Source organism: Mya arenaria, chromosome 12 (assembly GCF_026914265.1).
Source record: "Mya arenaria isolate MELC-2E11 chromosome 12, ASM2691426v1".
NCBI classification, from domain to species: Eukaryota; Metazoa; Mollusca; class Bivalvia; order Myida; family Myidae; genus Mya; species Mya arenaria.
This window is the reverse complement of record NC_069133.1, coordinates 63175027-63188597: the sequence shown is the minus strand read 5'-3', so window position 1 is coordinate 63188597 and position 13571 is coordinate 63175027. Positions and strand designations below refer to the sequence as shown.

General features: G+C 34.6%; 1 protein-coding gene across 3 annotated transcripts in view; it reads left to right on the top strand.

Annotated features, from left to right (window-relative positions):
* LOC128211190 (nuclear hormone receptor HR96-like) overlaps positions 1–13571 on the top strand; it is a 99865-nt gene that overhangs the window by 67646 nt on the left and 18648 nt on the right. For all 3 annotated transcript variants that reach the window (XM_052915660.1, XM_052915659.1, XM_052915658.1), the window contains 2 exons: positions 3843–3960; positions 5200–5759. In XM_052915660.1, the coding sequence (XP_052771620.1) occupies positions 3843–3960; positions 5200–5759 (678 nt within the window). The remainder of the gene's footprint in view (positions 1–3842; positions 3961–5199; positions 5760–13571) is intronic.

Here is a 13571-nt window from a genome sequence, read left to right as displayed (position 1 = left end):
CTCTCTGTGTTCTTTCCCGCATCTCTTTTATTCGAGTCTTCATTTGCTAGATCTTGATATGTTTCGGAATTTTCTTCCATGAAATTCCTCACTAAAACCTCTGTTTTCCGTTTATTGTTTCCTTATACAGTCTCATTTTTTGTATCATTGGAAGTAAAATGATCCTTGCTTGGTTTGTAAGTTTCATCCAGATCAATGTCATTGTAACCTTCTTCACTTGGATCTATTCATTTTAATTTGACGGGTTACCTCAGTCCTTCACACCTTTGTATATCTGTTAATGAAAAATCATCTTCAGAATTGGAACTCTGTATAGCAGGCCGGTCATGAATAGTTCTGTTTGATGCTATAGTATCTCAACATATTAAATTCTGTGTTTTACCACTTTAGTCAGCTATTGGCATCGCAAAGTAGATATGTTCATCTTACCATGTAATCTTACTGAAACATAATTTTGTTACAACTACCTTACTAAATTTATAAAAAAAAATTTAGATGTATATTACGCTAAATACACATTCCATGATACATATCGCAATGCGAATTAGAATGGATAAATCCAAAATACCATTACTTTACAGACAAGTAATATATTCAGTTATATTCAACGCACCCCAAATAAAGTTATAATCATTATTGCTTAATTTTGTTTTGTAGATGACAGAAAACAATACTTACATTTGTTATGGTATCCATATCTCCCTTCTTATTCTTCTGTCCTTATGAACAAATTACACTTCTCGAATGTGAAGTCAACAACAGCTGGTGTTTCTTATCCCACAAAAAGTGACAATAACCTACCGGACACTTGTTATCTGATATCACAGTTATCAGTGTTAATTAGTAGAAAATTGTGTATTGCTATCAGTACATAAAGGTACCATATAAACATCTATTATATTGTAAAGTGTTAATATTTTAGTCATAATCATTTATGCAAAAAAGAACCATATGCCACTTGGTCACTTATTGCACAGTTTGTAAACTCATTTAGTTAAAATCATTTTATGCAAGAAGGTACCACAAGTCATATGGCTCCCTTTTACATCCCAATATGTATCTAATGCTTTAGAATCATCTCATGCAATAAGGTACCACATGCCATAAGGCTCCTTTTTGCGTAAAAATATATATCTAATGTGTAAAAATATTTCAATGCAGAAAGGTACCATGTGTCTTATAGCACCTTCTTGCATACACCAGATGGCATATGGTACCTTTTTCCACCAATCAAAAGCACCAATTTCACTTGGTACCAAACTGCACGAACACATATCTCAGTCAATATTCAATATTCAGGGGAGATTTTTTTAGACAAGGTAGAAAAAAGTTATTTCTAACTAAAAATAGTGAAAAGTCAATTTAGGTCAAAATGTTGTTTGGTACCTTTTTGCACCAATGGGACCTAAAAATAGTGAAAAGTCAATTTAGGTCAAAATGTTGTTTGGTACCTTTTTGCACCAATGGGACGATTTATTCTCTGCCAGGGAACCAGGTTGGTTTGAAACTGATGGAATGTAATTTGATGGCAATTTTAGCTTTAACTATGCATAAAAGTTAATAAAATAGCAATAAATAAAGATATAAATCTACTGCAAATTTTGTGGAACTTTAGTTATGATATTAATGCTTTGCCAGATCAAAAAATGTTCATTTGAGATTACTTAAACTAGTATGAAGTGTTCCATATGGTTTAACAATGTAATGTACTTTTACCAAGAGTTAATCACATGCATAATTCATATAAAAGTTTTACTCTTGTCTGAAAAATATGTGTCAGGGAAAATAGGCCATCGGCAATTAAACCATATATATTTTTTACAACTTGTCTGAAAAATATTCTTCAGAAAAAATGGGCCACAGGCAATTAAACATATAACTCAAAGGCTTCCTCTCAATAAAGTTATTAAATCACATTTTACGATTAACTTGAAAATTAAGTATTTGTTTAAGGTATCTCAAGTATAAATAAGCTTGTCTGTTAATCAACCATAATGGCCCAGTGATTTTTTTTCATGAAATTTACCGCCGAATAACGGCTGTTTCCCCACGCCGAAAATTGTCCAATTTTCCCAAAAAATAGTCATATTTTCCAAAAAAATGGTAATCAATTCCCCTTAGAAATGAATAAAAAATACAATTATGAATTGTCAGGGTTTTTTTCGGCAATATTTATAGCCGGTATTCGGTCATGTTCCCAATGGCAAAAAGTACCCTTTTTTTCCCATTTCTGAAAATTTCCAATCTGGAGTTCTAAAACTTCAAAATAAAATAAAAATAAAAGACGATGAGATTATAAACAAAACAGTTATTTCCCCTACATGCAAGCGTCTATTCACAGAAACATACAATGATGTAATATCCGCATCATGGTGAAAGGTGGATTTTCATTAGTTTAACTCCATTTTTTCATCCAATAAGAAAGCATGTAACAAGAGTTAAAATCATTGTGTTAAAAACATGTGTCACTGTCAACAAAAGGATTACTAATTTAAAAGTGACAGTAAATTACTCGGTGCAGGAGGGGATTGAAATAACTAATAGACAATGCTGTTCTTTGTCATGCCTAAACTACATGTTCACATACATGACATTGACCTTCATTGCCAATATCGGAAAATGACAGAACTGAGAAGTGAAACTGAAAGTAGACAACTGTATTTATTTATTATAATGATGGTGTATTTACTTTTTGATGAATGCCGAAGGAAACATGTTGATGAAATCCTACAAAATTCATTCATTTGTTTTATGATCAATTGCAAACAAGTCTGACTATTTGGAAATTGCAAAAAATATAAAAAATATTGATATATTCATTCCATTCCCTCTATGAGTGTGAAAGTCATAATTTTTAATAGACAGCAGATTTTGTATCCAATTTAAGAGGAAGATAAGCCTATTAAATTGTCTCTGAAATTTTTAAGAACTTGTTAATCAATCAATTGACTATTTCAAAGAGTTAAAACAAGGGATTAAACAATGTAAGGTGTTAACAGAGTCAGTGCATATTGTGATGAAAATACCAATGTTATTCATTATAGTAATATATAAATTATATCCTTTGTAATTATTTATGAAAAAATTCCCAACATTGATAGGGATCATTTGGCACAAAAATCATGTTTTACATGTTTTGATGATAGTAACAGTCATAAAAGAGAGTTGAAACAGGTTTCTTTGTTACTGTTTATTTTAAATGACCATTTTAATCTGTTTATTTTAAATGACCATTTTAATGTTCATTGTATTTTCCCAATTTTGGGAATTAACACGCTTATTTTCCCAATTGTAAAGCCACAGGTGGTTTTGAAAATTTAAATAAAAATCACTGTGGCCACATTGACAATTTTACACCTTGACACTTTGTGATCCAATATAATTTTGGTATCATTTGAAAAAACTTACAGTTGAAGACAATTTGTAATCTTGTTATCTATTTCATCCGAAATCAGACTGAGCTAGTCTATTTTTTGCAATCTTTCAAGGCCAGAAAAGCTTGTTTTTAATATTTTTCATTATATTTTTTTTTTTTTAACTATCGGTATACACATCAGACCCCTTAAAATGATACCAAAGTTGACTTGTCACCGGGCATCTCATGAGTGTACACATTATACCTTAATGTCAGTGTTACATTGTTTGTTTGTTTTCTGATGATCACAGAAAGTCATACTATTTTTATTCCTGCACGGTTTAACCAATTTCCAACAACCTCTTGTCAATGCCGTATTTTTGGCAAATGAAAAATGTTGGTTGAAGCGATTTTGGACAAGATGGGGTTTAATATCGGAATTGTTTCTTTTGTGGCCAAGTGTTGCAAAAAGATGTTTGTGTTTCAGGTATTTACATGCAGTTTTGAGGGGAATTGTAAACTGGACCCCCATACGCGGAAGTTCTGTTCTGGCTGCCGACTGAAGAAATGTGTTGATGTTGGCATGAAGAAGGAATGGATACTCAGTAAGTAGTTGAAAACAAACTTTGGTCCTTATCAAATATTGATTTACCTGCATTTTGAAGGATTAAATCAGGTACACTGTAAATAGGGTGAGGAAAAAGAAGACACAGTTCAGGTAGTGCAGATATGCAAATGATTGAGGAGTTGAAAACATCTGAACAGGTGGAACTAAACTAAAAGTTTTGTGAAATATATATCACAAGATGTCACAGAAAGCCCATTTTGAAAATTAACAGTATGAACTATTTCTGCTTCTTGTGGTTCATAACTGATCCTGCCTTTGCCCTGGTGGTTTAGGCCGATCCTGCCCTTGCCCTAGTGGTTTAGGCCGATCCTGCCTTTAGCCTGGTGGTTCAGGCCTGATGCTGCCTTTGCTCTGGTGGTTCAGGCCTGATCCTGCCTTTTACCCTGGTGGTTCAGGCCTGATCCTGCCTTTACCCTGGTGGTTCAGGCCCGATCCTGCCTTTACCCTGGTGGTTCTGGTCTGATCCAGCCTTCACCCTGGTGGTTCAGGGCCGATCTTGTCTTTCCCCTGGTGGTTCAGGCCTGATGCTGCCTTTGCTCTGGTGGTTCAGGCCTGATGCTGCCTTTGCTCTGGTGGTTCAGGCCCGATCCTGCCTTTACCCTGGGAGGCCTGATGCTGCCTTTGCTCTGGTGGTTCAGGCCTGATGCTGCCTTTGCTCTGGTGGTTCAGGCCTGATGCTGCCTTTGCTCTGGTGGTTCAGGCCTGATGCTGCCTTTGCCCTGGTGGTTCAGGCCTGATCCTGCCTTTGCCCTGGTGGTTCAGGCCCGATCCTGCCTTAAATCTGCTGTTTTATACTATTTCTGCATATTTTGGAATTAATTTATGTATCTTCACTTTCTCTGGTTATGCTCATTCATAATGGTAACCACAAAATGCCCCTGACAGAGCTTAAAGTTTCCATTAATTGCGGCCGAATTATATTCGCATTATATATATTCCCAAATATATAAATAAATAAAGATTAATGCAAATGTAACATGATATACTAATTTATATAATTATCCCATCTCGTTTCCCAAATATGAAGATAAAGTGACATCTTTAGTGGTTTAAATACAAACTAGCCATGAAGCAAAGTGATTAGTTAATATTGAGCAACAGTTTACAAAATGTACATTGTATTTTAACCCAGTCCAAAATTTCTTAATACCAATTAGATCATTAGGACATGTGTATCTACAAGAGCATTTAATAAATTATCTATTTCTTTCTCCAGGCGATGACCAGTTGGCCAAACGACGAAAGAAGAGTGAGCACTCACCCTCGTCATCTGATGATCGGCAGTTTCTCTCCCCAACAGATCCCCATATGACCTTGCCACCTCATTTGGGCGGGGCCCCACCCCCCATGGGGTACCCCCCACCACACAAGATTGACCTCTATTCCCCAACAGGTAGCAGCAGCGATGGGGAAATCAATTCTACGAGCTACATGTCTGACTCAACAGAAAACAGCAGCCTAAGCAGTCCCCAAGCTGCTCCCTACCTCAGTTTTTCGCCGTCGATGGTAAAAAAGGAACACAACGAAGAGAGCTACACATTTCGTCCAGTACCTCCAGAAATCGTGCTCGAAATCCAGAAACTTGAGATGGAGTACCGGTCTGTCTTTGATGCGGGTTATTCAGTTGATCAGGCTAAGAAAATGGTTGAAAAGCCGCACAATGCGAATGACTTATTTAATATGACGGACATATTCATACGCCGGCTTATAAAGTTTGCTAAACATATACCCGAGTTCAAGGAGTTAAAACAAGAGGATCAGATCTTCTTATTAAAGGTAAGTGTTGATCTGGAGATTGAGTTTTTCCCTTTACTCCCAATTACTTTGATTTCAAAAATAAACTTTGAAATAAAAACTTATCCATACCGTTTCATTTGTAAAACGGTGATATTTTTTTTAACACCATGAAAAATATAGAGAAATAAAAAAAAAACTATTAATAAAGCATGTATGGTTGTATGGATAATGAAAAAATGAACATGACGCTATTGTAAATTTAGTCCATAGCAAAAGACGCACATGGAAACTTTCATTATAGGATAACAAAACTTAAAGGTACTTTAACTTAATTTTATTCTAATGAATTCAATTAAGAAATTAGGGGAGGCATTAATTAAACATGTAACATGACTAAGCGTGTCAGACAAGTTTGGTTTATAAATCAATGACAGTCTGAATTTGAGTCATTTTATACTTCAGTATTGTTTTGCACATTTTTCTTAATTTGACTTGAACAATTTAGATTTGATTGATCATAAATGATGATTTTATTTCAACGGCTTTATACGTGTTGGGATTATGTTGACATTGTAAGAAAAAAACTTAAGCTTGTGTATAAGTCAATTTTCACAGATAAAGTTGATTAAATGAACCATTTAGTGATTTTCTTAAATCATTGATTTCCATAAATTTAATAAGCTGAAGAATACAACGTAACTTAAATATTATTTCTAGTGAAATGGTTCATAAAAATGTGGAAGCTGTTCATTTTTGCATAACATCTGATAATGAATTTTGTACAGATTTCTGAATTATAGTAAGTTGTTGATGATGTCAATTTTATAAAAAACAGTGGGTTATGCACCAGTCAATTGTAACCACGGCCCCCTCAGGTCCGGGGGAATAGTGGGGACTTTGACTTTCGATCCAGCCAACCCTGGGTAAAATCCCTGCCCTGCGGAGACGAACTGGTGGTAAAATCACCGCCAAATGCCCCCGCACCCCAGGGACCCTAGGTAAGGCCCATTCCCCGCTATATTTTGAGCAAGACAAAACCACCGCATTCACCCGGCACTGCGGGGACACCTGAAAGGGAAAAACACAGCCCTTTTACCCGGCTATCTCCGGTATACCCCCGGAACCGGGGGGGGCTGTGGTTACAATTGACTGGTGCATTACTTATGTATAAGTTGTTCAGAACTTTGTTTCAGTTAACAACGATATCAACAACATTTATGTTAACTTTTCAACTTGAAATACTTAATGATGTGCTCATAGGTTTAAATAAAACAGCTACATCTGAAGCAATTGTCTGTATAACAATGTGCAATCAGCCCACTAGAAAATTTGTCACATTTATCACAATAACAAAATCTCTTATTGAATAGAAAAACGTGCGATCGTGAGGCGCTCCAAGTCACGTTGACATTTACGGCATATTTTTTCCCTGTTGTTATATGTATGAGAATTTTTTTAAGCCTTTCACTTGACTGTTTTTCCACACATCCTATCACATGATTGCATGGTTGTTACAATTTTGCAGTTTTAAGGGAAAATAGTTAGGATTGTTGTTGTCGACACATATCATATTATACCGTGCATTTAAGGCGCTAGCATAGACTGGACACCAATAAATGGTAACAAGAAAAATCAGGTAAAAAATCTTAATACCATAGATAGGATGCAGTGAAAAAATGTCAATATCAGCAGTCACTGGGTTTGTTTTGACAAATTTTATTAAATTATGAAAATGGCAAATGTTATTTAAAAGTACAACACATACATATTTGCTAAAATATATTAAAATACCAGGACAAGTAGTGTAAATCAATTGCGTTATTTCATAAATAACAAACAACAATTTAATTCTGTCATCCTGATGACGCTCTACTGGAAGCCTTCAAATGATTCGTAGTTTGAATTGAAAAAGCAACTGTCATGTCAACACCTTTAGATTAGTGTTACAAACACATGGTACAATGTAACAAATCGCAACAGATAAATCTTATTGGTATGTTACTATAGAAAGGCAGGGGGAGCTTCACACCATCACACATTTACAGTGCACAATGATGCCACTAATAACAGTGTGCATGTTTATTTTTATCTGATTACAGAATCATACTAGTTCTGCGTAAAATCTTTCGTACAATAACTAAATCCATCAATTTATGTGAGTTACATCCCTTTGAAGTTTTAAGGAAGCAAACTCTTCTTCTATTGATTTCTGTATTAAAGCAAATTGATTCCACAACAAAATGTCAGAAGCCTAAGACTATAGAAAGTATGCAGGCATTTTATTTAATAAAATTCAGAGATGAAAAGGTGCATCCTATACACAGTATTATATGGGCAAATGGTCATTTATTCCAGGATTTTTCATTCGAAGTCATGATAGACAATGGTTTCCTTTGTAAATACTTTTCATTGGAATTAAATTTGAATAAAACTCCCATCAAGAAGAAACTGTTTTAGAAGTAGTGTTACTGTTCATTACATCATCTTGTTGACCTAGAAAAAATATAATCCAATGCGTCTATATATCTACATCATTTATGATGCAGCACGAATTTTAATGGTCTGTAAAGTCATTCATGTAATTAAGGATACTTCTTAAGTTTACATTTTATGGTTTATTGGTGCATTTGTGGTATGTTTAATGATTATTCAGGTTTATTGGGATCAATTGATATAATAATTATGTTATGTTTTCAAAATATGTCTGAACGCAATGGTTAAGTACAATGAGAGGAAATGCAGTGTACAAGAACCATAGCTCTATTTGAGCTAACTACAGAGTTATTGCCCTTTGTTACATATTCTTGATTACTCAATGGATTTTAACTAAACAACACACTTTGGTTAGGCATGATAAGTGGCAATGGAGTGTAAAATAACCTCAGAGTTATGGCCTCTCTTCAAAGAAATAGTTTGCCATTCCTGTGTCCAGGCAGCATTCGGGGGTATTCTTCACTCCTGTGACAACTCTAGTTTGCTCATTGAATGTATTGATAAAAACCTACCTAATTTTTGGACCTCAATATCATAAATATACCTAGGTCTAATCACCATCTCAATCAGCCTATACAATATTTTATCACAAAACTATTAATAGATATACACTTTTTAAAAGTACATCCCTCAAAAAATAATTGTTTATCACAAACTTAGTCAAGATTTCAAAGATAAAAAATATACAAATGTTGTTTTTATTGAGTACAACCCAACAGTTTTTAACATTTAACTCGAGTATACTTTGAAGTTCAAGGCCTGGCCCCATTTTCTCGAAGCCTCTTATGTCCCTTATATCAGCTAACCCACTATTTTTGTGTTTGTATAATGTAAACATTCTTGAGCCTTTTTGGACTTTTAACAGAATTTATCGTAATGATAATCACCATTAACAAATTTTTATTAAGTAAAAGCAAGATTAAGTAAGAAATTTTGCGTAATGAAATAATCTACTTGCTAAATAAAAAACTTGCTTCTTAAAAAAAGATCAGATCGCAGTTCATGATATTAACATTAGAAAATTCATGTTATAAAATGGCTAAAACCGTTACTAACCTTTACTTATGCTGTTTTGTGAATTATTTCTGAGACAAACAAGTATTAAGTGTCTTAGAGAGTGCAGTTTTTATGACTTGAAATTCTAAGTTAGGAAACGGTACACTTAACGCAATCTCACAGTGATCTAAAAACAAAGAAGGTGATCTGTTCTAGTTCTATTGGTAAACATTACCATAGTTTGAATTATTGACATTGTATTGACTTTCGATACAACAACAGTTGATTTTTTTTCAAATTTCAGTATTGTTAGTTTGAGGGGATATAAAGGAGTGAGCTTGTCGGTCGGTCTGTCGGTCGGTCTGTCTGTCTGTCGGTCGGTCGGTCTGTCGGTTTTCATGGTTTCCGGACGATAACTCATAACTCATAACTCATGAAAGGCTGGACAGATTTGAAAAATTTTTGGTACACAGGTGTAACATCAGAAGATACAGGTCAAGTTCGATATTGGGGCTGGTGGAGCCAAGGTCAAGGTCACTGTTACTAAAAATAGAAAAACGGTTTCCTGACAATAACTCATGAAAGGCTTGACAGATTTGAGATATTTTAGGTACACAGGTGTAACATCAGAAGATACAGGTCAAGTTCGATATTGGGGCTGGTGGGGCCAAGGTCAAGGTCACTGTTAATAAAAAAAAGAAAAACGGTTTCTGGACGATAACTCATGAAAGGCTTAACGGATTTGAACAATTTTTGGTACACAGGTGTAACATCAGAAGATACAGGTCAAGTTCGATATTGGGGCTGGTGGGGCCAAGGTCAAGGTCACTGTTACTAAAAATAGAAAAACGGTTTCCAGACAATAACTCATGAAAGGCTTGACAGATTTGAAAAAAAATTGGTACACAGTTGTAACATCAGAAGATACAGGTCAAGTTCGATATTGGGGCTGGTGGGGCCAAGGTCAAGGTCACTGTTACTAAAAATTGAAAAACGGATTCCGGACGATAACTCATGAAAGGCTTGACAGATTTGAAAATTTTTTGGTACACAGGTGTAACATCAGAAAATACAGGTCAAGTTCGATATTGGGGCTGGTGGGGCCAAGGTCAAGGTCACTATTACTAAAAATAGAAAAACGGTTTCCGGACGATAACTCATGAAAGGCTTGACAGATTTGAAATATTTTTGGTACACAGGTGTAACATCAGAAGATACAGGTCAAGTTCGATATATGGGCTGGTGGGGCCAAGGTCAAGGTCACTGTTACTAAAAATAGAAAAACGGTTTCTGGACAAAAACTCATGAAATGCTAAACAGATTTGAACAATTTTTGGTACACAGGTGTAACATCAGAAGATACAGATCAAGTTCGATATTGGGGCTGGTGGGGTCAAAGTCACTGTTACTAAAAATAGAGAAATGGTTTCTGTACGATAACTCATGAAAGGCTTGACAGATTTGAAAATTTTTTGGTACACAGGTGTAACATCAGAAGATACAGGTCAAGTTCGATATTGGGGCTGGTGGGGCCAAGGTCAAGGTCACTGTTACTAAAAATAGAAAAATGGTTTCTGCTTCATAACTTTAATTGGGCATGAGATATTGTGATGAAACTTGCTGTATAGGTAGCCTCTGTGAAGACAATGCTTGTGATTGAAAATGGGGCCAGTGGAGAAAAGGTTTTTGTGCACTGTTACGAAAATAGAAAAACGGTTTCTGGACAAACAATACAATGCATGATAAAAGAAGATGCAGTGTGCAGTAACCTTGGAGTTATGGCCTCTTTTCAAAGGAATGGTTTGCCATTCCTGTGTCCAGGCGGCATTTGGGGGTATTCGTCACTCCTGTGACAGCTCTAGTTGTCCTTGTTGTCAGGGATAGTGATGTTTTCATTTAAATTTTGTCATAAGCTGTAATCTTGGCTATATATTAATTAAACTGTCACATGAAATGAGGCACACATGACCATTACATATCATGTGAAGTAACTCCCATAACTGTGGCTTAAATATTTAAATACCTGGAGAGTAATGTCCCTTCGCCAACTGTAATCAATAGATTAACATTGACAGACAAACAATTCAGTCCCTGTATTAATGGAATTCCTATTGATGTCAACAGCCATCGTTTGTCAATGATAATACAAGAACACTATTCTACTTTTACCTTTTTAAAAAGATCTTGAATTTTCTTTAACCTGAGCAGAAATTTGCTGTAACAGGATGGAGCCAATCCTTCTATATTACAGCTTTTACAGTCTCTAGTTTACGATGATGCTTCCATGCAAGCTTCGTGTGTTCATATTGATTGGTATTGTCATTTATTGTCCTGCTGTGCAATGCTGGTGAGATTTTAGGATAGTTTTTCTGCATTCAATGTCAGTCATCAGATTTTATGGCGAAGAACAATTGTTTTCTCCTGTTATATTAAATTCACCTACTTCAAAATGATAAATTGATGCTCATTAAAATACTTGAATTTAACAGATTACTGGATCTACTTGTAAAAAAAGTAATTATTGTGGGGTCCAAGGCCAATATTGTTTTTATTCTATGAGATTAAATTGTTCTCTTCTCAATAAATTGACATTATGAAATTCAAAATCATCTAAGAATATTTTGTAAGAGTTATATTTGTCTCACACATAATTATGCAATGTTTAATGATGAAATAGTTGTATATCATGATTTTCTTGTTCATAATATTTAATTGTCATGTGAATAATTGGTATGTGATTTTAGAAAATAAAAGTTATATCCAGTAAGTCATAAAAAAAATATAAAAAAAATGATAATTTCCATAGTCAACCAAATCATAATTTGATAATGATACATACAGTTTTTAAAGGAATGTTTTTTTTTCTAAGAAAGTAGGGGAGTTATTTTGTTTGCTATTTTTATGGTGCAATCCATTCCTCGTTTATGTGATAAACACTTTGTATGTAATTCCTCAGATTTTATTTCTGGATTGTGGGCTTGAAACTGTTTTGTGCATTTCTAAGGATTAGGCGGGTACTGAAAAAGTGGATTTAAATGCCTCAAAATCTTTTTTCTTGCACACAAATCAAAATTGTTGTTCTAATAATGTCTGTTTAATCCTTCAAGCTTGTGGAAATTGCTTGGTATTCAATTTATTAGCGATGTTGACCAAAAAGACTTGAAATACCTCATGTAGTTGTTTTGGTAAAACTAGTCTAAAGAAATTTTGAAAACACTGGCTTTGTCTGTGACTTGGGGCTATAATTTGGTAGAACCAGTCTAAAAAATATATCAAAAACACATAACATGTTAGTGACTCTGTGACTCTTTTGGTAGAACCAGTCCAAAGGATTTCTGAAAACCCTTAAAATTGTCTGAGACCCAGTAGCTCTTTTGGTAGAACCAAACTTAAGGAATATTGAAAACACTTTAGTTGTCTGTAAATCCGGTTCTTTTGGTAGAACCAGTCTTAAATGGAATATCAATATCTCTTAAATTGTCTTTGACTCTTTTTTTTTTGGTAAAACCAGTCTGAGGAATATCAAAACTCCTTAAATTTTCCTTAAATCGGTGGCTTGTTTGGTAGAACCAGTCTTAAGGAAGATCAAGAACACTTAAAATGTCCATGATATGGTGCATCTTTTGGTAGAACCAGTCCAAAGAAATATGGAAATTACATAAATTTGTCTGTGAATCATGTGTTTCTTTTAAAGCCCCATTCTTGTCTTTAGTCTGACAGTTTATTTGTTTATATTTATGGCCACACCAAATTGATATTTTGTTCTGCGGATTTACCGCTCCTATTTTTTTGAAAATGTAAAAAAAAACATTTTTATTTTTTTTGTGCGCCCGCACCTCCATTTTGATCCCCAAGCAGATTTTTTTCAGGTAATAATTTATTAAAAGGCTAAAAATAATCACGTATAATTTTTCTACGCTAGTTTTCGTGTTTTTGTAAAGGGAGGTTACGATGCGTAGTGTTTTTATACTGTATATTGATCGGTTTAGCATGGGTTCAATAATTTCAATCAAAATGGCCGCTTCCGGTATAAACAATGTAGCTCGAAGTTTGGAAATTAAATCTTATTTTTGACAATAAATATGTTTTGAGCATGCTTGAAGTCATTGTTCATCGTCTCATACACTAAAGGATCATTATTTAAAGCAACCATTATGCAATAAAGCATGTGTATCTGAGACAGGTAGCGATTATATTGCGTAATTAGTGACTCGTTTTGAATGGTAATCGGAATGATCAACTTAGTACTATTCCTAATACAAGGGACCAACATTTTACCTCGTTACGACGATGCTGAGTGATTGTTTGGTCCAAATTGATGATTGTATCAAGCTTATTTTTTATCAAATTCTGACAAAGCAA